Source organism: Aphelocoma coerulescens, chromosome 11 (assembly GCF_041296385.1).
Source record: "Aphelocoma coerulescens isolate FSJ_1873_10779 chromosome 11, UR_Acoe_1.0, whole genome shotgun sequence".
In the NCBI taxonomy this organism is placed as follows: Eukaryota; Metazoa; Chordata; class Aves; order Passeriformes; family Corvidae; genus Aphelocoma; species Aphelocoma coerulescens.
In genome coordinates this window covers 8265435-8289986 of record NC_091025.1, presented here as the reverse complement: position 1 = coordinate 8289986, position 24552 = coordinate 8265435, and the positions used below count along the sequence as shown (strand labels likewise).

General features: G+C 48.2%; 1 protein-coding gene across 1 annotated transcript in view; it reads left to right on the top strand.

Moving 5' to 3' along the window:
- CFDP1 (craniofacial development protein 1) overlaps positions 1–24552 on the top strand; it is a 62398-nt gene that overhangs the window by 35988 nt on the left and 1858 nt on the right. The window contains exon 6 of the mRNA XM_069026462.1: positions 20541–20699. Coding sequence (XP_068882563.1) covers positions 20541–20699 — 159 coding nt within the window. The remainder of the gene's footprint in view (positions 1–20540; positions 20700–24552) is intronic.

The window sequence follows — 24552 nt, the reverse complement described above, 5'->3', positions numbered from 1 at the left end:
TGTGCTCCTCTTTTCCCTGCTGCTTCCTCTAAATGGTGTGGGGGTAGGGAAGCATGTGGAGATCCTACAGGGAATAAAACAATGTTCCTCTCGGTCTACTGCTTACCACAGCCCAGCCCTTTTTCCCAAAATTGATGGGTAAGGATGTGCTGTGCTGCAGTTCTCATGACATAGCCTTGCTTGCAATGCAGGTCACCAAGCAATGTACAGGGAATTAAATATATGGGGCTTTGCACGCTTTAAATATGAACAACAAAGGGGAGGATGTAATGCGAGAAGCACCAAGAGATTCCTGTAGTCTCTTGCTTTTGCTTTCTCTGCTGACTATCAAACACTTTTTGGGAAAAGGACCTCTTTATTAGGCTTGTGATGCTCCAGCCCTTCAGTTAATAGTCATCCTTGGGATCTCCAGAAAATAATCTGGCAAAATCAGGGAGGACCAGATTAACCTTGTCCTAAACTCAAAGAAAGAAGCAAGGAAAAGAGTTTGGAGAAGGTCTTCCAGCTGTCTCTATTTAAAACTGTGGGAAGGGGCTGAAAGGCATGGGTCCCAGTGTAAAACAAAGCCAGCAGCTTTCATATCCCCTTTAAGGCAGATACATGTGGCAGGAACAAAGATGTTCCCCTTGCTGTAGCTGCATGATCTCAGAAATGAGTAGTACAGACTGCACTCGCCCCAGCGTGTGCTCAGGAGAGGGGTGTGAGCTGTTCCCACACAACCATCTCAAGAGCAGCCTGAAACCATGTTTAACGTCCTCCTGCCAGCCATTCATCATTATGTCAGCAGGTTGAAACAAGTGATGAAGTTGTTTGAAGAGGATTTGATGGTGAGCAGGTTGTGTGTGGCGTAACAGACTTACCCAGTGTCTCGGGACCCTTTCTTTTTTTAGTAGCTTAACTGGACACAGAAAACCCTGACTTCATGATCCATAGGCTTGGGGATGTGGGGGAGAGCTGGGCACACCAGACCCAGCACCCTTTGTATCACCAGGTGCACGATGTGGATGAGGAGGACGTGAGGCAAAGACAGCATGTCTGGAGAATAGTGGAGATGTTGAGCAGCCCAGGCACAATGCTGCTTTGGGGAAGCAGAGTAAATCTGTGCCTCCTGCTGCTGGTGTGCCCCAAACCAGCTTGGGTTTTCCATGTGGCTCTGGGCGCTGCTGCGCTGTGCAGGGTGAAGGCCTGGGGGAAACCCTGCAGCTAAAAGTGCCCTTTGTTATTTGTCTTATCTGGCCTTCAAGCCCTGAGGCTGTTACAACTGGATAAGCTAAAAAAGCAAAGGAATCATGGCACAACAAGGAAAATCCCTGATCTGGATTAGACACACAGCTGAGTTACCAGCACTTCCACAGCACAGCCAGGCTTTTTCAGCCAAGCTGCACACACAGGTAGTGTACAATCCAAAGGAAAGAAGTACAAGGTGAAGGGGAGGTGACCCTGGTAGCCAGGCATTGCTAGGAGCCAATACACATTGGCTCTGCCTCTGAGTTTGCTGTGTGACTTCATCTCTGTGTACTTCTGTTTTCTTCCCCAAGTTGCAGGGTGTGCCTCACACCCGCAGAGGACTGAGAGGTTGTGTCTGTCCTCTTCTGAAGTGCACCATCATTCCTTGTGGTGCTTTAACCCTGAGAGTTAATACCTCCAGGTCATCTTTCCTGTTACAAACCACCATCACCTGTAACTTTGGCCCCTCTGCTCATGTGCTCTTGCCTCAGCCATCCTTTGCTGTTCCTGAGTTTGAAAAAAGTGCTTGCTGCTTTCCACCTTCATCTCAACCAAATGTGCAAGGTCAGGAAGCGAGCAGGGAAGCCAGCCTTAACTCAAAGGAGAGGAAAGAGGTAAAACAAACACTTGCCTTCTGAAGTTGCTACTTGGGACTGTACCAATGCAGACTTTCCCATCTGCTCTGTTCTCTGTGGAGTTGAGCACAGCAGGGTCTGTTCAGGTAAGCATCACCCCACCTGGGAGATGCTCCTGTAGGATTTTGCTGTGAGGGAGAAGAAAACCAAAGGGGGTTTTTGTTCAGAAACTAAGAATCCCGCTTCTAAGTGGTGCCTTTAGGCATATATTTAAATGGCAAAAGCTGTCAGTTTTTCTTCCATCAGAATTTATTCCTGTTGCTGCATTCAGGCAAGGGTATACTTTGAAAAATGATCGTCTCTAGTGGCAACTTCAGAGTCTTTTGCCATTCAGAATTGGTCTTGTTTAAACTCTGCTGCTGAGAAAGGTCATTCAGGCAGTCTTGCTTTGTTTTTGTTCCCTCTGTACAGAGTCAGCATGGCAATGATAAGAGCAGAAAGTAAGCTTCAGTTTCTCTCTGCACATTGTCACCAGCCTGGCTATCAGGCTTTGGGCATCTTTGTGTTCTTCCTGTTCTTTAAAGCAGGAGAGTAAATTGGAGTCCCCAGGTTAGGTGTCAGCCTGCAGAGATGTTTGTGGTAACCCACAAGCAAGGAGGAACCCTAATTTGATGTGCCTTCATATTGACTCTTTCATATTGACTGTCTGCTATGTCTGTGAGTTTTTCACGTTGCATGAGAAGAGTGTTTTTCTGAAAATTCCATGGTTCTGGGCCAGTATGGACAGATTTCATACCCTGCTCTTGCTGCTGCCTGGAAGATTGCACTAGTAACTGTGTTTTTCTGTAGCATGATACTGTACTTCACCTTCTCCAGCACAGAGGATTTTAGAGGGTCATTCACATGGTCTGTGGCCACAACATGGTCATTCAGAGTCCATGAGCAGTTTAACCCTTCAGTCTTTCTGCTGAAACTCCTAAGAAAGGAACTCTGAAGAGCACTGATTTGGTGGCATAAACCTTTCCATCAGACTCTCCAGACTGGGTTCTAGATAACGGCTCTGCTCTACTCTTAACCAACCAGCCAAGGCTCTTGTTGCAAATTGAGTCACCCAGTGTCACATTTGACTGATTGTGGGAGGGGGTGATGCTCCCTTTGAATGAACTGCCAAGTCTGCAAATACTTGGCAAATTTTCCTTCTAAAGCTCAAGTCTTGAGGGAAAGTGATCAGGTGAGAATCTCTGCTTTGGAGCAAGGAAAAGAATGTTTCTGCCTCTAATGGCTGGAAGGAAAGGACAGTCACTCTGGCTGGCTTAAGCTAGGGTAGGAAATTAGGAGGCAAATTATTGCTGCTTCTGATTTTCTTCTTTTCTGCAATGCCTGGCTTCAAGCAAACGTCATCTGGAGGGGGTGTGGAGGCTGACTGCGCTTTTGAATGCTGGAGCTGGCAGCTCTAGAGAAGAGTTCCCATGTGCTCTTGGTTACACTGATGTCCATGTGCCTGTGGAACTTGGGTGTGTGCTCTGGTTTGCAGCACTTCTTGTTGCCAACATGTGGCTGGATGTAGGTGGCCTGCCCTTGCTGTAGTTTGGTGGGTACTAATAAATCAACACTATGCAAATCTGCCTTTAGTTAGGCCTTCCTCCTCCCAGATGTATGGCACTGCCATGTGGGGTTTAGGTATCTGGAGCTACAAGGGGAGTCACTGCTGGAGGATTGTATCTTGCCCTAGTTTAGTTACATGCTCAGAGACAAGACTTTGTATTGAAAAAGTTGGAGTTTTGCTATTGACTTCTCAGTCTATCCAGCCCCCCTTCTAGTCTAAAAAAGTTGTTGATTGTCAAGAATGTTACCATCCTGGTTGGACTAAAACTGCTGTGTGACTTCTAACTGCATCCCGGCCTTACCAGCTAAACAAAGAGCAGATCAGCTGGCTTGATTTAATAGCAGAAGTGGAGGAATAGCTGACGGTGGTGCATTTCTTTTTTTTTTTGTCTGCAGTGATCTTTAGCTCAGAAGAGCACATCTCTGCTAATTGACTATTAAACAAGATTGCTTGCTGAGGTGCGCTGGCTTGCCATTTCAATCCTTTAAGGAATAAGCCTCTGATCAGCTGCACATAGGGCTCTTAAATATAATCTGCCTAATGACTGGAGGGCTTTGACCTTCTGTTATTAAGGCACTGATGTTTTGGGTTACAAACTAAACCTTTGGGGTGGGGGGCTGAGCAGGGGTGGGGGTTTTTTTAATATGGTAATATTCCAAACAACAAAGGCTGCTTTTTAATCTCAAAGCAAGACTTGGAAGCAGCACAGAGTCAGTCTCGAGATAAGTCTCTTTTAGCTCAAGATTTCTAGGATTGCACACATGTTACCACATGCCTGGACCACCAGTTAGATACCTACCTGGCCACAGATCCTTTGTCCCAGCTGCTGTGCATGCAAATAATGTGTGTTTGCGTGTGTTTACCCAGTTTGGAAAAAATCTGAGCCCTGGGGGATTCGAGTTTCCTTTTGTGTTATGAAATGGGCCACGCTGAGAGCCAGCTGAAGCACTGCTTACTGCCTTTGCAGACACTGCAGGCTTCAGGAGGGTTCTGGAGCCCATGCACGCCGTGTTTGAGGAAGGATGGTTAGTCTGGTGTTTAGCAAGGATTCCAATTGCCATTTTAAAGAGCTCTGGTGACAGGCTCCAGAGGAAAGCCCAACCCAAGCCTGAAAGATAGCAGCAGCTTGGGGTCAGAGTCAGAAAGGGCTGGGCAAAAGGAGGGGCTAGCTGCAAACAGAGGCAGACTGGCTCTTTCCCTCTTCAAATCTGTTTTGTTCAGCTGGCACCATCCTCCTCCACAAGCATCAATGCAAGGGACGAATGTTCCTTGTCATGGCAGGCTTTGGGAACTCTCCCCAGGGTGTGTGGAGTGCACAGATTACTTGGATGCTTTCCGGTCCCGTTTCCCCCCACACCCCAGTTGGTTGATATACATCATCCTAAAGCCTTAACATTGTGTGGCAGCAGGCTAGAAATGGGAACGGGGACAACACTCACACTTGCTTTGCTGTTTTAGAGTAAATGCTTCAGGAACAGTTGGTATTTCATTGCTGATATTAAACCTGGATGTGGGGAGAGAAGGGAGAATGTGGCTAAGGCTGAACACCTGCTTCTGACAAATAATCCACTAGAGACCCTGCAGTAATTTTGTAAATCACAAGCACATTTTCAGCCTTCCCAGAAATATGTACTTCTAAATGCTAATCATCAAATAGCCTAAATTACCGATCCAGCAGATTAATCTATAAATTGAGGTAGGCTTAGAATAGCCACTGGAGAACGATATTTAGTAAGTGGTTAGTAAGTTCAGTGCTCTCCATCTCTTGTTGTTCTGACCTGACAAATAACGCAATCTCTTCTTTGTGTTATATTCAAATGTGTCATAGGAAGGCTGTTTAAATGGTTTCTTTTTGACCCGTCACACAGCATGTGTCTGTAGGAGAGAGGGCCCCTGCATGCAGCAATGCCACAAAGTGGGAGACTTTGGATGCCTAGAGCATCAAAATCCAGCCTGCCTGTTTTCCCTGCCTTTCCTTTTTTGCACTTGTAATCAGAGAATATTGGAGGTTTGTTGGATTACTCATAATAAAGCCTCAAAGGAAGGATCAGCAGTGGGAGCAATATATTTCATTTGTTGTAACCTGAAGTATAGCTGCTCCATGCATGTTCCACTAAGATGAGTCAGGTTGCCACCTCTTTCTAAGGTGACATTACAGGATGTCTGTCTGCAGACTTTGGCCTTTTATTTGGGAGGGGAGAGGAGGGAGTTGGTTTCCTTTGCAGCAGCAAGGGAAAAATAGGCTTTTAATAAAGCTTAAATTCTGCAGCTGCTGGCTGAGTTAATAAAAGAAGTGCTGGCACTCTGTCCTCCTGGAGATGAGCCTTTTCCAGCTCTCTGCCATGACCCAGGGATGTGAGCCATCCCTTCTGGTTTTTTTCCCTTTGTGCCACTTTCTTGGGTGAGAGTAATGGGAGAGCTTCTTCCCTTGGCAAGACTTTACCTTGCTTTGCCTTTTCTGCTCATGGAAGTGGTTTAAGTTTGTGAATGGAAGGAAAAGAGTCATAGAAGAAGTGCTGTAGCTTAGATATCATGGAGGAGGCTATGACTTCTTATTGGTTATAAATAAACTCAAATCCCTGATTATAGACCCTGAAGAGAACTAGAAACTCAAAAGCCAAGAGATAAGAAAAGGAGGAACTTTATGTATGGTAGAATAACACCTTCCACCAGGCTACATGTGGATCAGCTAAGTGTTGCTGGAGACCTGAGAACAGCCCTGCTGAAACACCAGATTACAGTCCAGATACAGGCAAGAACGCTTTGTCCAGATACTACTGTGATTGAGGCAGATAAGGGAGGGTTTTTTTTGTTCGTGCAGAAAGCTTCCTGCTTCTTACTGGTCTCCTGGGAGGTTCAGCATGACCTCCTTGTACCTGGCTATTTGAAGAGCCTCGTCCTGGTGCTAGAGAGCCCAGTAGCACAAAGTCTGGAGCAGGGCAAAGCATCTCCTTCTCCCCTCCCTTCAAATGTATTTTTCTCCCCTTTTGCTAACAGTAGCCTTTGAAGTGCATCAGAATTGTTCACAAGCAGATTCTCCACTGGAAACCACCAAATGTTTTGAGCAGCTTGAGGCATCTGGTTTGACAGGAGAGGACACAGAATACAGACATAACTGGGTGCTTAACATCAGTGAGCACACTGCAGTACCAGTGTCAGGGGATCCTGAGGCGGCTCCTAGGCAGAGTGCGACAGCCTTGGTACAGTTGTCACAGATGAAGTTAAAGAAAATGAGGAGTTACACTATGAGTGAGATTCAGTCTCTTCTCTCTCTTGCCAAGGACTGCTCTCCAGGAACTGAGAGTAGGCAGAATGGTGAGTGACCTGCCTCTAGCAGTGTGGGTCATTGGGTGCTGCATGCTGTGAAGGCTTTCACTAGTCCTTATCTTCAAGTTTTGCCAAGAAATTGGTGCTGGGGGAACAGAATCTCAAGCTATGAGACAGAAAAACTTTCACTAGGAGATCTGACTGTAATTGAAAAACAAGGAAATAAAACCAGCTTGAGAGGGTGACAAGGTTCAGAGGATTGCTCAGTAACTTGGGTTAAAGGAAATTTAGCTGTCCTGAAGCAGATCACAGAAACAGCTGAAAACTGGGCTGGACAGAGACATGGAAAAGGAGCATAGCCAAGAAAAGCCTTGAATTTCCATGGCACAGTGCAAAGGGCAGGAATCTTGTAGGTTAGTTGCTTGAGGGTTCAAAGTGCCTGCCCGGGTGCCCTTTCTGAGCCCCTGCCTGCTCTGGGCTCGTGGCATTTTCCTGAGAGCTCCCTGCAAGCACTTGTGGTTGAACTACAGTCTGCATTTCTGAAAGAGGCATCCACTCACAATGGAAAGACTTACAATTTGGGATCCACCACATCCTTTGGGAAGCTGTTACCATGGTTAATGCATTTACCACGTAACTGTTACAGTTCCCTGAAGGAGTTTGAGTCCTCAGCTGGCAACCTGCCTGCCTTGCTCAGTGCTGCTGCATAGCTCTCTGCCTCCTGAGGCAAAGGTCTTGCTAGAAGGGGACTAAAGGCCTTCCTGGGATCATGCAGGCTCCTCTAGGGAAGCCAGAGAGCTGAACCTGTTCCCTCCAACCAAGAGCGTGGAGCGAGTTTTGTGAAGCATTAGTCTGTTCATCAGCATTCATCAGCAGTCCCCTGATCTTGTCTCCTCTCTGGGTAACGTGTGCCTTGCTGGTTTGCCTCAACAGCTGGTAGGTCATGCAGGATTTGAGAAACAGCTCTGGCATTGTACCAAGCAGAGGCTGTGGGACACTCAAAGTGAATTCCAGAGATGATGTGTCATTGAAAGCCCTGGCCCTGCCAGCCCCTCTGCATGAGGCTGCTGGAGGTAGTGGGAGCCTTGCCGGGTTGCAGTCCCCATGCTCAAGGAGAGCTTTGGCTTTCTGAGCAGATTTTGGTAGGTGGATATTAGCTGCAAAATCTGTTTGGGAGCCCTCTGCCTGCCTCCAGCAGGAAGGTGACAACTGAGCTTGTGGCTGGGAGAAGTCAGCTGTTTCCATTTTCTTCCTCTGGGGACTTGAAATCTATTTCCAGTGAGGTGGGTCCCTGGGAAGAGGAAGGGCAGCTCTTCTAAGTGAGTGCTGCCAAATCTGAAAGGCACTGGGAGGTGGCCTTGCCAGCCTCAGACATGTAAAACACTTCAGCCAAGCCCTGGAAGAAAAACAGAGGATAATCTTAGTATCTCCTCTTACATACATTTTGGGCTCTGCACTGTCCTCTGGTTTGTTACTAAGCTTTTCTGTAGCCTTAGAAAGTTGTTGAAACAACTGAGGAAGTTGTTGTTGAGAAGAAGAGTACATTTCTTTCATCAATTGACTTTCTATTGTCTGTTCTCTCCTAGCTGGACACCATGTTTTATATGGCAAACATCTTTAAAGCTTTTAGGGTATTTCTCTTCTTTCCTTACCCCCGAAATACCCTCTTTGATCTGGATCATTGGGCCAGCTCTTAATCTGCGCTGGAACAGGAGAAAGTAATTGTGATGGATCCCCCAGTGATATTACCCTTCCCAAAAGCAATTAAATGTGATCAAACCCTCATTTTTGTTTTATGGCTGCTTGTAGCAGTGCCCAAACATTTATGGTTCCCCAAAGTCCCACATGCTGCCAGGCCAGGCTTTCCACTGGAAGATAATGTATTATATTTATCCTGTTGGTTAACTTGCACAACACTCCAAAGCAACCGCTCCACTGGGCTCTAGCTTGTTGCTCGTTGTAGTGGTGCATTTGTGGTATGCAGCCCTGATTCTCCTTCACCCTCACTTAATTTCCTGGGAACTTTCCCCTCTCCTAGGCTGCTGAGCCTTGTGAACATTTACCAGTGGAAGGCGGTGTATTTGTTTTAATCAGATCTATTCTTAAAGCTGTCAGATTAATTGCTGGGCTAGGAGGGGGGGGTCCCTCCCTGCCTCTGTCTTGCCATTCTCACCTCATTTTGATCAAAGGCTGACATTGATCTGATACAGTGGGAAGCTAACCAGGACTAAACACTAAGGCTGTCTAGGAGCCACAGGGACAGACCCAGGGGCTCTGCATTGCTGGGGGGACACTGGAGGTTGTTTTCTCAAGGGTGGTTAGGGTGTTGGATCTTCCTTGCATGGCACACTGCACTATAAAGAGCAACCTGGGAATTGCACCAGCTGCTCCGCCATCCACACTCATTCACTTTGAAATCCCTTTAGCAGTGGAACAATTCCATTAGCAGGACTTCTTAGGCCTGATTTGGAGTGGTTTCTCTGCCGATTGAAACTAAGTCTGTGCACCAGTGTGGAGAGCTCGTCATAACCAAGACATTCCCTGCGTACCTCGGGGCTGCTTGCAGCTGAAGTCTTGAACAAAAGATCTGCTGTTAGACAAAGGAGGAAGGAGTGAGCCTCTGAAGAGAGGAAGAATTTCTCCTCTGCTTGCCAGCAGTTTTTTTCTAGCTACTCTTTTTTTAAGGATTGGTCACCAATTAATCCATGTCATTTTGCAGACAAAGCTGTCAACATTTTTAAGGTTGCATGGTGAAATAACTTCAGTGCTGCTGGTTCTAGCAGCTCTGAATGTTCTCAAACAAATGCCTTTTAAGATAAAAATGGCCTGTGCTTGATCCCAGCCCAGAGTTGTGCTCGTTACTCTTTTATTTGAAACGTCTCAACTGAACCCAGTGAAGTCAGTGAGAGCTGCAAGTGTTTGAAAGTCAAGTCACACTTATTTCCATGGCTAAATATGGGCGTAATGCAGGGTGTTACTCTGAAATGCTCCAGCGTGTGACCCAAGTTGGAGCCCAGCAAGTGCACAGACACTGCCTGCAGTAGCTTCTGACATCTTTCAGGTCACCAACCTGTTGGGACCTGAGTGCCAAACACATCGTGCTCTCTCACTTTTATTTTTTGCTCTTACCTGCTGTTGGGGTGTGAGATGCCTCACAGCCACATAGGAGTGTAAGCTCACTGGCAGCTTGCATATGTGTGCATTTCTGCTGATTTCTGTCCATTGGGTCAGAAGTGAAAATGGTAGAAGCAGGACACCTTCCTCCCCCACCCCTGCACATTTCCCACACAGTGTGGCATTTCTTGCCACTCTCAGTGGCAGCACTAACATACAAGATTAAATCTAGCCCATCTCCTTGGAGTGGGGGAGGTGCACTGGTTCTGTGCTGGTGTAACAAAATCCATCTGAAACTGACACATTGATTATCCCTAAATGTTTGAAGAACTTTAAAACAGCATAACACATATATGAAGAGCATTCCTGAGATTTTTCAATAAAATTAATTAATACAAGCAGTGCTTTGCAAATACAATTTAGTCCATGTGGGAACAGTTTGGTGAGTTCTAGTGCATGTATGTAGGCCTTCAGTGGCAGGAGCAGGTCTGGTTTGTATTGCGTGGATGCCCTGGGTGGAGGAGAGCTCACATGAGGAGTGACTGCAGCTTCCAGCTGGGAAGGGGCAGCTCCATCAGCATTTGGCTGCAGTGGCAGTGCTGTGTGTAACAGGGGCGTAGCTTTGGCTGTAGACCAAGCCCAAGTAACAACAGGTCCTTACCCGTCAGCCGAGCATCAGACAGGGCTGGTTAGTGCTGGCCTGGAGTCCTTAACGTCTTCATAGTATCAGGAGTCATTTGAATGCTACAGCTCTTTCAGTTAAGCTCCCGTTGAACTCTATGCACAGATATTGTAATATAATTGGCTGGCCTGCTGCAAGTGTGTTAGCAGAGTCTGCTGCTGAAACAGCCTCTGTGCTTGAGGCTGGAGGGGAGCCAGAGCGAGCCCTGGGCTCCACACAATGCCATACTGATTAGGAGGGTGCGAGATTTTGTTTTTGCTAAAATAGTTCTGCCAGTACAGCCCGCAGGGCAGCTGCAGTTACACTGGTACAGAGGGGCCTTATGCTGCTCTGAATTGTCCCTGGCTCTGGGGCGGGCGGGGATGCTGCTGGGAGTACCTTTATCCTGCAGTAACAGCCTGTGCATGGCTGAGTGCTGCCCAGCTTCACAAGTGCAACTTTATTTTGTTGATATCCACCCCATAGCAACTTCATCTCAAAGGCCAAAGGGAAATATTTTGCTTCCTCTGGCTGTTAGGAAGTGGGTTCTCCATGGCAGCAATCCCTTCACAAAGGGTTTGGTCCTGAGCAGGAAACCCTGGTCCAATACCTAATGAGCCCTTCCTGCTGATAAGGGAACCTGCTGGTCAGGGGCTCTGCCTGAGCCAGTCAGCTCCCCAAGAACTGATGTGCTTTTTAATCACATCAGCACATCCTCCAGAGCCTGTAAAATGAGACTCCAGGCCCTCCGGAGAAGTGGATGCAGACCTGGGTGCCACAGAATGGGACCTGCCTGAGGAAAGGCCAGCTCTGGACAGCTCTGGCCAGCTCTGTGATACTGCTGCTGCTCTCTGACATTCCTGAGCTGGAACATCCCATCCCTTCCCTGCTCAGCAAGTTTGCCTCTTACTGTACATGGAGACCCAACACTGGTTTTATTTCTGGAATAATTGTATTGATGTGTGCAGTATTATGTCTGTTTACTGCTAGGTTGTCCCCCAGTTTGGGAAGTGGACTGGAGAATATGGTGCTGTCCTGTTTTGGAGCAAGGAAGCTCTTAGATATCTTTTTCCAGCTTTGCACTTTGGAAAGGCCTATCCAGTAAAGTCCATGACATGAAGATAGGATGAAGTATTTCTCTCTGCTGGCAGCCCATGGCATGGTGCTCTGCAAGCCCCCTCACCGACTGCTGTATCAATTTTGCTGTTCAAAAGCCAGTTCCATGACACTTATTTCCCTCCTCAAGGTGAAGTACACTCTGCCAGAGCAGCATTGCACAACTTCTGAAGTCACATTTAAACTCACCGTGCTGGATTAATAACAAATCCAACAATAAACCTGGAATACTGGAGCACTGCCCTTCAGCAGGCCATTGCATGCTGCTGTTGCTGGGAATTGGGAGTGACATGTTTTTTTCCCCTGTGACAAATCTTTGTTCCCCCACTGACTATATTTAGACACAAATATATCCAGAATCAACTGTGCCCATGGCAAGTTGTGCTACTGCCTGCAGCAGCCCTCACCAGGGCAACATCACGTGGGCTTTTATTCTGTTGTATCTGCCCTTGCGTCTCCATGCTGATGGAAAATGCATCATCTCAGCCAGGCTTCGATTGCTGGGGTGGAGTGGTCTGGCTGTCCTTGCCTGACTGTGCCTTTTATCCCCATCTTAAACTTTTCAACGTAGAACCTGGCTGTGTGAAGGAGAGCTATCACTCTCCCTTCTGGAGAGGTTGCACCTCCTGTCTCTCTGTCACACTGCTATTTGAACATTAGTGTGCTTTAGTTGTGATTCTCCTCAAGGATTACCTCCTTGACTCAATGGATCCAGTGTCAAAGACTTCCTATGAGTAGAAAGAAGCTGTGAACATCACTGTTCATGTAGAGGTCTCCACTGTGAGGCTGTCAGAGGTCTCAGGGAGAATGGGGTGACATTTGAAATCAGAAAGGACCTGGGGTTCGGCTTAGCTCTTGTGATTGGAAAAGCAGTGATGACAAAGCAGCTTGGGGTCAGCCTGGGTTGGCAAGCCTGAACAAAAGCCTGAGAAAAGTTAACTCACACTATCAACTCGAGTTAAAACCCCCATTTCCTTGTTCCTTATAAGTACTTGAGGCTGGTCCTGCTGCAGTCAGACCATCCTCCTTTTGCAGGGATGCAGTCAGAGCATTTTCACCAGGAACTGACTCCTGTCAGCAAAGCCCTCCATGCAGCAGAAGTCAGTCTGCCTTGGTCTGCTAGCAGGATCACAGGCGAGATAATTCCCATTTTCCTCCTGCACTTGCATCTCTTACTGCCTTTGGACACAGCTGCCTGCTTTGCTGTGGCCTGTAGCACCACGCAATGGGTTTTGTCCCAGCCGTAGCTGCTTTTCCACAGTGGTTTCATGCATGTTGCTCTTCAGAGTGCAGGAAGTTTGACAGACCTCACCACAACGATATAACCCTGCATCAAAAGTCCCCACTAGTAGAGCACTTCAGGCAGGTTCTTTGGCTCAGTTTGTGTGTGCTTCAGGGTGTGAATGCTGGGTACCTGCTACCAGCTCAGCAAGTGGAGCATATGGACAGGCACGACTGGGTTGGCAGTGATTTCTTTGGGCTGCACTGCCCTGGCTGGGTGGTGGGAATCCATCAGTCCTCTCTCCCTGAGAGTCTGCCTTGGGCAGTGCCCTCCAAACAGGATCATCGCCAATCCTCCAGCACCATCCACCCTGCTTTTATCTTCATTTCCTCCTTGCTTGCTTTTTTTTCCAGCTGGGATTTCAATGTTTGTTTGTTTGGTGTTAGGGAGGCTTTCTTGTTTGCTTTTTTAAATACCTGTTGTGACAGGCAGAGCTGAGAACAAGCCAGGCTGCTCTCTGCATCCACCTGAGAGCCTGTTTGGGAAACAATGCCAAGTAGGGGACAGGAGGGGAAAGTAGAAATGCAGCTGGGTTTTTCCTGAGAGACTTTCTGTCCTTGGCTGGTTATGTGGGGTGAGGGGTGAGAAGAGCTGGTCAGTTTTAGGTTCTGAAGAACAAGACCTGTTCTGGGGAAGGTTTCTGCAAGCTGGCAATACCAGGCACTGTCTTTCTGCTGCTGTCTGGTCCCTCTAGTCAGACCATCCTGACGTTCAGGAGCAGATGGCACCATGCTTGCCTTCCTGACATGTGCCACTCTTGTTCCATGCCAGTGTTTTCACTCTTCTGTTGAGGAAAATGGTCTGGGAGTGAACAGCAGAGCTGGCACATGGGCCAACCCCCCGGTCTCTGCATGCATCCTTCTTGTGCAGTGTCTCACATCCTTGCACGCAGAAGGAAGGGCAGCAGGGCGAATGATCCGTGGTGCTCTGGGCAGGAATCTTCCACTTTATTAAAATGAAAATATTTACTGGCTGCATCAGTTGCCCAGCTGTGGTTAGTTTGCATGAGAACCATTTCCTGCAGTTAAGGAAACTATTCAGCTTTACAGCAGATCGTGGAAGGAAGAGATACTACTATGTCCAAAATCCTCTCTTTGCTGAGTGGGCAAGCTTCTCACCTGAATCCCTGCCATCAAAGCACTTGGGGTGACAGGAACAGAGCTGCCATTGCTGTGCTGCAAGTAAGTATCACAAGTTCCAGTGAGGAAGGAAGGGCTGCAGGAGAGGAGCAGTGGGAGAGCCAGGGCTGGGTGGTCAGGATGGTGCTTTAAAGGCTGCAGGGCCTGAGATGCCATCTTTCTGCACTTGGTGACATTTACTTGCCAGCTCCCTGTCCTGATGGTGGGATCTGACATGCTGCTCAGCGCTGCAAGGAGCCAGCAGGGACGTGGTTGGTGTTGTAGTACATGTTTGAGTTGGGTTCTTCTGCTTGAAGCCACTGGAAAGCCATTCAGGCATACTGGAGTTCTGGGAATGGATGCCTCCTGCTTGTCGTCTTCAGCCAGACATCATAAATGCATTATCCCTTGCAGCAGTCTCATCATCTAACACACAACAAAAACTATCCATCTGAGTTCCGAACCTTGCTTGAAAGTGGATTTTTATAGGTTGTAGGTGTAACCTGCCTTTTTAAATGGTAATTGGTAAAGGTGATCTCTGATCATTTGCTTCCAAGGGCTGGAGCAGAAGGTACAGGGGCTTTCCTGACCTTTCAAGATTTCCTACTGATGAAATCATGTCATCTCTGTGAGTCCACGTTTATTTCTGCAGAAGGAAAGATTGCTCTTCAGTGCCTCCTGGAGAGTCACCAGATGTTTTGGATGGATGCTAGAATGTAATGGAGTGTCGAGCACTAAATTGTTGCTGCTCTGGGAGGTGCAAAACCCTGCAGTCAGGCCAGAGAAGTTGCCCCACTCTGTTGTCTTGTCTCCTCTACCCCATAGCTGCAAGGTGTGCAGGATGCCTTGGTGGAATCAGCATAATCTAAAAAAATACTTTTCTTGGTCCAAGTCTTGCAGCAGCTGCTTTGTCACAAGACCCTCATTGGCAGAACAGGTTATTTGCCACTGTTAATTGGGGCTGGGTTTCATTAGTGGGGGGAAAACAGGGAAAACAGGCAACTCATTTGTGATTTGCATACAACAGTGACTATCCTCTTCTGTGTGTTTGCTCACACTATTTCCCCAAAATGTGGCATAACAAGAAGAGGGGTGAGGGAGCACTGGAGTGTTAGCTAAGACTCAGTAATATCCTGTTTTGTGTTCAGTATTTTCTTCTTACAAATGGAGCACTTCTTAAAAATATTGATAGATTATAGAAGTAGGGCCTTCCTGCTACAGAAGCTGTTATCCACAACCAGGAGGATACCACAAGGTGGATGGAGAAGCAGCCCAGGGTCTGTGGTCTGTGGAGCCAGCAGAAACAGAGCAGCAGAGGGTTTGAGATCCTCAAGGGTGGAGGTCAGGCTAAAGCTGGGGACACTGCTGGCTCCTTGGCCAACATTAAGTGTCCTTTGGGCTCAGTTTGTTCATTGATGTTGGATGTGATCTGTCAGCTCCTGCAGTCAGACCCTGCTGGTCCCTGCCTGCTTCTGGCCAGTCACCTTGATCTTCTTTGGCCAACTGGTGCTGGTTCAGCTGCTAAATAGTCTCCATAGGTATGTCACAAAGACAGGAGGTGCTTTCCCTAGTGTGTTCTTCTTCAACAGCTGCAGCATGGCTATTGTGGATCAGAGAGGTTGATTTGCAAAGACATCCGAGATCTGCTGTGTCAAGGGAAATGTGAGGGCAAACAGGAGGAGCAGCACAGAGCTCTGCCTTTGGATAGCAGGAATGTTCTGCATGGATGGAGGAAGGAAGTGGCTTGGCACCAGTGGAGCAGACAGATATCTTGGTGAATCACAGGTTCAACATGAGTCACTGCTGTCACATGGTTGTGAAAAAGGCACACGTCATAGGGGCCATGTAAGGAGCTGCGTGCTTCCCAAGGCATCTGAAGCATTCCCCCGCTCCCGGTGCTGGTAAATCCGTCACTCGTGCTATTCCCATTTTGGATGCTGCCTTTTGAGGAATATATGGGCCAATGGCCGAGAGTCCATGGAGAGCAGTGAGAGCGGTCAGAGGGCTGGAAAGCATGAGGAATGAGAAAAGCTTGAAAGGACCTGGGATTGTTTAGTCTAGGAAAGAGCAAACTGGAGGGGGAGCAATATGAAAAGCTTTCAAAGACATAAAAGGCTGCTGCAAAAATGTGAGGGAATTATCTGTTCTTAAGTAGCTACTAGGAAGAAGATATCAAGTCATAGGCTGAGCAAGGAAATCTAGTCATTGGGGAAGACTTACGTAAGTGAAAGGCTGATGAACTACTGAAGCTTTGGTGCATGTGGGATTGGTGTCAGGAGACCTTCAGAGCACCCGTCTCTGGGTGAGTGGGAGAGGAAAGCCATCTTGCTTTGGCTGGTGGGATGCACTATGAGACCTTTGTAGCCGTGTTCCCAATTGCTGGAATGTTACTTTCTAAAGCTTGTGGTGAAGTCCACCTCTTTTAAGCAGGTATACATTTCCCAGACGCTGCTGACCTTTGTGTTACAAGCCATCAGGGATTACATGTGGCAGTGACACTTCATCACTGCTATAGCAGCAATTCTCCAAGCTCCTGGTCAGGCTACAGACTTGCACCAAAATGTGGGGGGAAGCCTCATTGTTAAGGACAGGGATACAGAGCATGTTCACCTGTTGTGGGACAGCACGGGAGCCCATGGCTTGCTGCTTGTCCCTGTGTATGACCACGCCAGATGAGGCATAGGCACAGTCCTTGTCCTGATGACATTAGACGGTGCAGGGGAATCCCCCCACCAAGGCAGAGCTCCCCAGCACTTTTTTTTTTGCTGGTTCAGGGGCAGACTTTGGCTGTGCTTTTTAATTGTGAAAATTCAGAGCATGTCTTTGTGTCCTAAATAGGCGATTGTCCTGATCCTCATCCCTGGAATCCATTATGTCTTAGCAAATTACTTTCTCTCTTTTAAATGCCTTAGTGATTAAAGATGCCACAGCAGATACCCTTAATGAGTACAAAAAGGGTAATAATTCCTCTTGTTGGCACTGAATGCAATTAATCAGGCCCCTTTACTTGCTTTTTAAACAGATGAGGCATTTAAGGCCAAGCAAGTTTTTAATTGGACTTTAATGTTTCTCATTTACTTCATTTTGGCACAAGCATAGGAATTCCCACCCCCAGGTTTGCTGGATTTATTCAGGGTGATAAAAGGCTCAGCATGGAGTGAAGACTCAGCAGCAGACTCAAACATGTCCTTCAGCCTGTGCCTGGCCCCATTGTTTGGCCCAAGCTTGGTCCTGCTGCAGCAGCACAGAATTGTCTGGACAGGAGCAGAACCAGGCTATCCAGCCCAGAGCCAGTTTCCAGCATGGGGCTGACATTGGATAATAATATTTCTGGAGTAGTCATCAACACAAGAGTGCAACATAGCCTGCCCTTTTTTGTGAGGTTCCCTTGACTTGAAGGAACTGTTGACTTGTGAGTATTCTTGTGATTATGTGGATGCCCTTGATGGAGGATCATATCATAGCCCAGACTCTGTAGCTTCAAACACAGGGTGAATTATATGTTTTAAGCTATATTCCTGAGATCCACGGCCAAGAGGATATACAGAGGCCTTGAGCACCATTACAGATGGATATGTGCCAGGAATTGCCATGGGAGAAAAGATACATGATGAGCAGCCCTCATCTGGTTTGCAGCTCCTGCTCCCTGAAGCCAGCACCACCTCTTCTTCCACCTCTGGCCATGAACTATCTTGCCTTTGGCTCCCTTCCCTCCCATCTATCCTCCACTGTGGTTTGGGGACAGCAGTGGCCTGTTAGCCCATCCCAGTCTGTGTTTCATGCAGAGACGTGTTCGGCAGCCCAGCTTGGCTGATTGAGCCCTGTCCCAGCTCAGCTCTTCCCCAGCAGCAGCCAACAGCTCAAGGTTCAGCCAAAAAGGCATCAGTCTCAGCATGTGTGAGCCTGCCCCTGAGCCTGCTTGTCACTCTGCAGGGCAGGGATTCCTCTAACACCCAGGAAAGATCCCAGAACTTTCATTTGGGTTTTTCCAGGGGTTTGCTGTGTCCTTTGCAGTCAGACCTGTCTGTATTTCAACTGGCAGTGGCTGTGGGCTTCCACCCACAGAAAGGTCAGTGGATGCAGATGAGTGTGGGTGCCCTTGGATAGGTGAGATGGCTCTTGGGTCATTGGCCAAAAAACTTTTTTTTTGCCCCAAAAAAATATTTAGCAGAAATCTAGGGACAAGGAACAACACCCTCCATTTCTACATCCCTGCTTTTCCCACTTCAAAGGTAGGAAAATCTTAAGCCCAAGTGTGTCTGGAAAGTTAAGTGTATTCAGAGAAATGTGTTATTGAATACCTTGTGTTAATTTAAGCACCTTCTGCCTGCCAGGCTTGGGGCAGAGGAGCTTTGCCAGCTGGATCAGCCACAGCACTTCCCTAGATCTGTTTCAGGGCATCTTTAAGGCCTCCCAGTGCAGCCTGAGGAACTGCTGTGCACGACCACCAGGCTCTGCTTTCCAGGCAGCTGCGCAGCAGGGAGTCCCATGGGGGATGCTTGTCCAACATTTTATTTGGTTTGTCCTTATTCTTTGTCATATCTCCTCTCCTCTGACTCCCTTACATCTTGAACACGCATCTGATACTGGGTTTGGTGGTTGAGCAAGGCTTGTATAGTCCTGGATAGCCAGATGTGGGAACCAAGTTTCTCCAATTTTATCTTGTGCTGAGAACATCTTTGCCCATTTTGCCCCCTTACACCACTTTCCTGCTACCTGCAGATAAGGATACCTAGAGCCATCATGCCTTGAAAAGTAAGGGAGAATTGGGGGCTGAGCAAGGATCAAGGTTTTATTGTGTGATCATGGTGTGAAGGGCTCTAGACATGTTGATGAGATGTTTGGGGATAAAGGTGAATCAGAGAGCATCCAGCTTGTTCTGTGTACCTGCAGAGTGAAAAACTGCTGGCTGTTGGCCTGTGCTCCAGCTGTGGGCAGGGACTGAAGGAAATAAAAGGGCCGGGTCCTAGGATGTTTCTGCTCCTCTGGCTAGTATTGAGGAGGGATAGGCAGCCTTGTCCAGTTGCTATGGAGCCTGCCAAGATATCCTTAATCCCAAATATATCTATGTCAGGAAGCTGCAACCCCAAGTGACTCTAGCCAGTCATTCTTTCACTGAGAGTCTTCTGGCTGAGGCTTACAGAGTTGTCGTTTTCTTTGATTTAATTCCATATAAACTGCAGAATTATTTTCCTTTAGAGGCTTGCAAATTACGGAAGCATAAACCATGCTAATGATCCGATAAGGACAACTTTGGATACGTTCCCAAGAATGGCTAACCCTGGGCAGGAGTGTGCTCAGAAAGCACTGATGGAGAGCAATTTGCCATGCTCACCTGGCTGCCTTCCTTGGGCCCCCCTTCCCAAATTCCTTCATCTCTCAGGAACGAGAATCATTTCCTCTCTGGCTTCTTGCAGAGGCAAAGGCCCTGCAGACCTGAAGTTATCTCTGGAATGTGTGTAAACACGAGTTCAATGGGATGCTGTTTGCCCCCCATTCCTGGGGGGGGGTTTAAGAAGGGTTAATACAAGTTTGTTTTACGGGTTCCTATCCCTGAGAATTGTCTTCCTTGGAGGGCAACCCCGCTGACCTGAGCCCCTGTGTATGCATTTCCCAGCATAAAGGGGAGATTAGGGGGCCCCACCACGCGGGTGGGATTTCACTCCTCTAAGAACAAGGAGATGAAAGACCAAGGGGTCTTCCTGCCAAACAGGGACCCGGGAGATGGTATGGGATCACAGTGCACATGCACTGGGATTCAGTGTGCAGCTAAGAGGATTTAGGTGATGCTTGGACAGAAACAGATCAGGAGAAGGGTGGGGGCTACAGGCAATTCTGTGCTACCATCTTCAGAGAGCACTGAAACACGAGCAGGGGGACTAAACCTTAGAAGTGACGTATGGTCTGGGACAAAATGCATTTCAATGAGAGGCATAAGGAGCTCTATCTGTTTGCATAAAAATAATTCAGATGTGGGTTCATTAGTGGTGGACAAGTACGTCACTAATGAGACTTGCCTGGAGACCAAAGCGTTCTTGGATTTAGAATAAGCAGCAGCAACCAGAACCTAAAGCTAGAGAAAATCAAGCATTAATACCAATGAAATGGTTAATTCCTAGATGTGTTGTCAGCAGTGGTGACGCACTGAGGCTGGATGCCTTCCAGAAAACAACACTTTAACTGAAGACAAAGAACCAGACTTAGCACAGAGGTGATCAGTGGAATGGCTTGGCCTGGTATATACAAGGGGTCAAACTAGATGATTTAATGCTCTCTTTTGGCCTGAAAGCTCTCTGTTCCCTTAAGAAGATAAATGAAAAAGCCCTTTCACAAAAACCAAGCACTTGAGATATGTGTGTAATGAACTCTGCTGCTTCCAGGGGAACGGCAGAGCAGGATCTGCAGGAAGCGTGACCTTGCCGCCTGCAGGCTGCCTGGGGTTGGTGGCCCCCTGTTTGGTGGCGGTGGCTCACCACCACCGAGGCCACCACTCTCACACATGACATTTCTCATCTCTGTTTTTTATTTCCATCTCGCTGAATTTAACCAACATTTGCTCCCTAATCTCCGTCAGGGTGAAGAGGCCAAGTGGTATGAGTAGCCTCCTGGGGAAGATTGGTGCCAAAAAGCAGAAGATGAGCACACTGGAGAAATCTAAACTGGACTGGGAGAACTTCAAGGAGGAGGAGGGAATTGTGGAGGAGCTGGCAATCCATAACCGAGGGAAAGACGGGTAAGAGGGACTTTACCTAATAGTAGTCCAGCAGTTTTCACCACTTCCTTTATATGTGGGAAGCCCATTGCTGGCTACAGAGTTCAAAAACCCATGGGATTTCTTAAGGATTTATTCTAGGGATACATAAAGCCAGTAGCTGCTGTAAGCATCACAGGGAGACAGGTAAGTCTGCAAACACCTATCACTCTCTGCTAACAACCTTGTGAGTTCTCTAAGTCCAGCCAATGTCTGGCTTTATCATCTCTTCTGCTTGTGGCACAGAGCATGAACCAGTCTAATGCAGCTGCCCCATGAGGAAACACTATTGCCTTTGTCCTGTTTTCTTTTTTGAATTTGGGAGGTTTTTATTCTGTTCTTCAAATGATGCATTTCAGCTGCATCTGTCCTCCCTCCTCCCGCATAAAGATTTATGTAAGCCCAGAACAGCTGGCAAGGTGCATTAAGGATTATGGCAGCGCTGGGCGTTGGTTGTGTGCATCAAGCAATGTTCACTCCAATGAAGTTAATGGAAGTATCATAAAAGTAAATGGCAATGCTGTAAATAAAAGAGAAAGTTAATAACATGCACTGCGGGGAGTGATAATGAGATCAGAAGTGGCATTTCCAGTACAAATGCTTTGCTAAGCTCTGGGAAAACATAACCAGCTTAGTGGACAGCTCGTAAAATGTATATTTTATTATAAGCTGTTCTTCTACTCCACAGGAAAAACTCAGAGCTTCTGCATTCCAACAGATTGGTTTTTCTATTTTAAACAGGTATTTTATAACTGTTAAATAGATATTTTCAGTTTGGTCTTGCACCCTTCCACAACACACCTTCTCTATCAGATCTCCCCTGTTGCTGGTTCCATGCCCTTGAACAAGTAGAGCAATTCAGTCGGAGTGCTGGAGAGGGGCAGCTGTTCCTCCAAGATCCCTGAAGTCCCAGGAGGTGAATGATTTACACCACATACAGGTGTGGCAGAGCAGTGTTTCATGTCATCTCTTGTGTGCCCAAACCCAGTATGTCGACTGCTCTTGGCCAGTGCTGTTTCCTTTCCCACCACATTCAAGCAGGACAGCTTGCTCTTCCTGCCTGGCAAACCTTTCTGCAGATTCACGTAATGGTCCTTGAAGGCTAAAGAAAGGATCAGCACATGGAAAAGATGAGCAAAGCAGAGCAGCAATTTTAAGAGCATCTTTAATCTTGGACAGCTTTGGGTTTTGCTGCCTGTCACATCCCAGGATAGAAAATCTGCTGAGCTCTTGGCAAGCAGTTTTTGTCATTAAACAAATGAGGAACATAATGCCAGGATAACTTCAGACGCTCCTTACAAATATGTTTATACTAGTCAGGCATGTAATGTGAGGGGATCAATGGAGTATCTCCTCACTAGGAATTACTTCCACCTTCAAGGTAAAGGGAGAAGGGAGGAGCACCAATGGAGGCACAGCCCATTGCATTTCTGCTTACAGGCCACCTCAGTGTTAAGGGTGCAGTATCGTCACGGAGCAGCCAGCCCGCCTGGGGGGCAGGTCACACAGACACAGCTGCTGCCAGCCTCAGGTCATTTCACAGGAGCCTGTTGTGCCTTCTGCAGCTGCCTCTTCTCCTTTAATAATGTCAACCGTGCTCACCCTTCAGTGGGCAATCATTTACACATCTCTATAAAAATTGTAATGAGCTGTTGTTAACCCTTCAACCCAGGCAGGCGAGAGCAGGGCACTGCCTTTAATCCCTGGTGCTGTTAGAAACCTCTGCTCCCCATGTGTTCTGCTGTGTGACTGTAAATGTCTGCCTGACAAGGAAAGCTACAGCCCACTCCTGGAGATGTTTGCTTGATGCCACACATCCTGTGCACTTACAGAGATGGTCCATGTGTGTCTCAAGGAAGGCAGGAAGCTTTATGCTTTGCTCAGGAGCGAAGACAGGCTAAACTTCTTTTTTGTGCGAACCCTGTAGAAGTTGCTGCAGCCCAGAGCTCCTCGTACCTCCCTGGCCCTTCTCCAGCAGCTGCACATGCTTGGCCAGAACACTGGCAATCAGTGGAGCAGTGGGGCTGTGGCATCTTTCTGCTGCCAGTGCTGGTTATCAGCCAGCCACAGCCTGGGCCTAGAATTTCCAAGACAGAGGGGACATGTGCCGCCCAATGGCTCTATCCTCCCTTGCCTGATTTTCCACCCCTTGTACCACCAGTCCCCATCTAGTGATTTGCATTTCCTTAGGAGTAGAATCTGGGCTTTTACAGCCTGGCTGTTCAGGTCCTGAGGGCCTGTCCTGGATTTGACAGGAGGGGCTGGAGTAAGGAGCAGAGGCAGCTATCCCCTTTGCTGTTCATCTCTCTGATGTGCTTTATAAATGGAAATGTGTAGTGGCCTCTTAATTGGGCCACCTTTGTAGGGCAGCCCCGTGGGGGAGCAGCCGGCCCCGTGCACTCCTGCACCGGGTGACTGATGGTGACTGACAGGGGACAGGCAGCACCACTGAGACCCTCCCCAGAGCAGCTTGCAGCTGCCCTTGTTAGCAGAGACAGCCTTGCTCCCAATGGACTTACTTTGCCATGGATCACAGCTGCCCTGTTTCCAGGCAGGTTGATAATTTACAGGAAGGTATTGATTCAGGTAGCAAAGGTTGTTTAGACAAGCTCAGGACGGATGTTTGTGCCTCGCTCACGCACTTTGCACCATGTTGGGTGGTGCCTTGCTGTCGGCTGCACAGAGCTGGCTGAGCACAAAGAGAGCTGCAGCTCCAGCACAGGCTTCAGAGCACAGAGGGGCTTGTGCCGACCCTGCAGCTTCCATCTGCACCTCCAGCCCCTGTGTGCCTGCAGCACAAGCCGGCCAGGCCCCACAAGCCCCAGTGTATGCACAGGTAGTGCCTGGGAGGTCTGCTCTGTCACCTACAGCTCTTTGCTGTGACCAGCCAAGGACAACGCCATGGGATGACGTCGCGGTTCCTCCTCCATGCAGCGCTGCTGGCTGCAGCTGTGAGACCGCATTCCTGGTTCATGATCCATATCGATCCCCCAGGAGCCAGGCCCTGCCCACCAGAGAGGCACAGCAGTCAGGGAGGAAGAGGAGGAGAAAGAGACTGACTCCTTGCTGGGGTTGATAGATGGGTGTCGCAGAGGGGCCAAAGGAGCTTCAGATTCAGTAGGTTGGGCTGTCACTGCCCAGGCCATTGGGGTGTTCCCAGATGAACATCAGTAACTCCTGTCCTTGTCTTCCCAGCTGGGGTTGTGGTTGGTGTTTAGCAGTGGAGGGGGAGAAAAGCCACACACCCAGCAATATGACACTGAGCACATACAGCATGACCCCTCAGCTTCCTTCCTGTGGCCTCTCTGAGCCCAGCCCTAGGAGCCGGTCGCCTCCCCGCTTGCAGGGATAAAGGGAAGCGACACTCCCCTGCCTGCCTTTCCTGAACCAGTGTGGGGAGGGGGCCTCTGCACAACCCTTCTCCAACGGTGAGGGGCAGGGGCCACAAAAATACCTCCTCCCAGCGAGCTCTTTGCTTGCATTGCGCCATGCTGGTCCCTGCCCCTCACAGTCAGCAGAGATGAGCTGACCCAGTTGTGTCAGCACGAGACAGGCTGGAGCTGCGATGGGAAGGGGGTGGCAGCAGGGATGCATAGGGCCATTCACTCGCTTGGGGGAATCACTCGCTGAAAAGAATCTGGATTAATTCATTTCCAATGATGACTGGATGGGCAGGAGTGTCAGGGCTGTCCCTTGCAGCAAGGGCAAATGCTCCCTACTGGGAACACATTCAGTACTGGTTCAGTAGTTGTAGCATAAAGAACTGCAGAATCACGGAATGGTTCATGTTGGAAGGGACTTTTAAGGGCCAACTAATCCAACCCCCAGCAGTGAG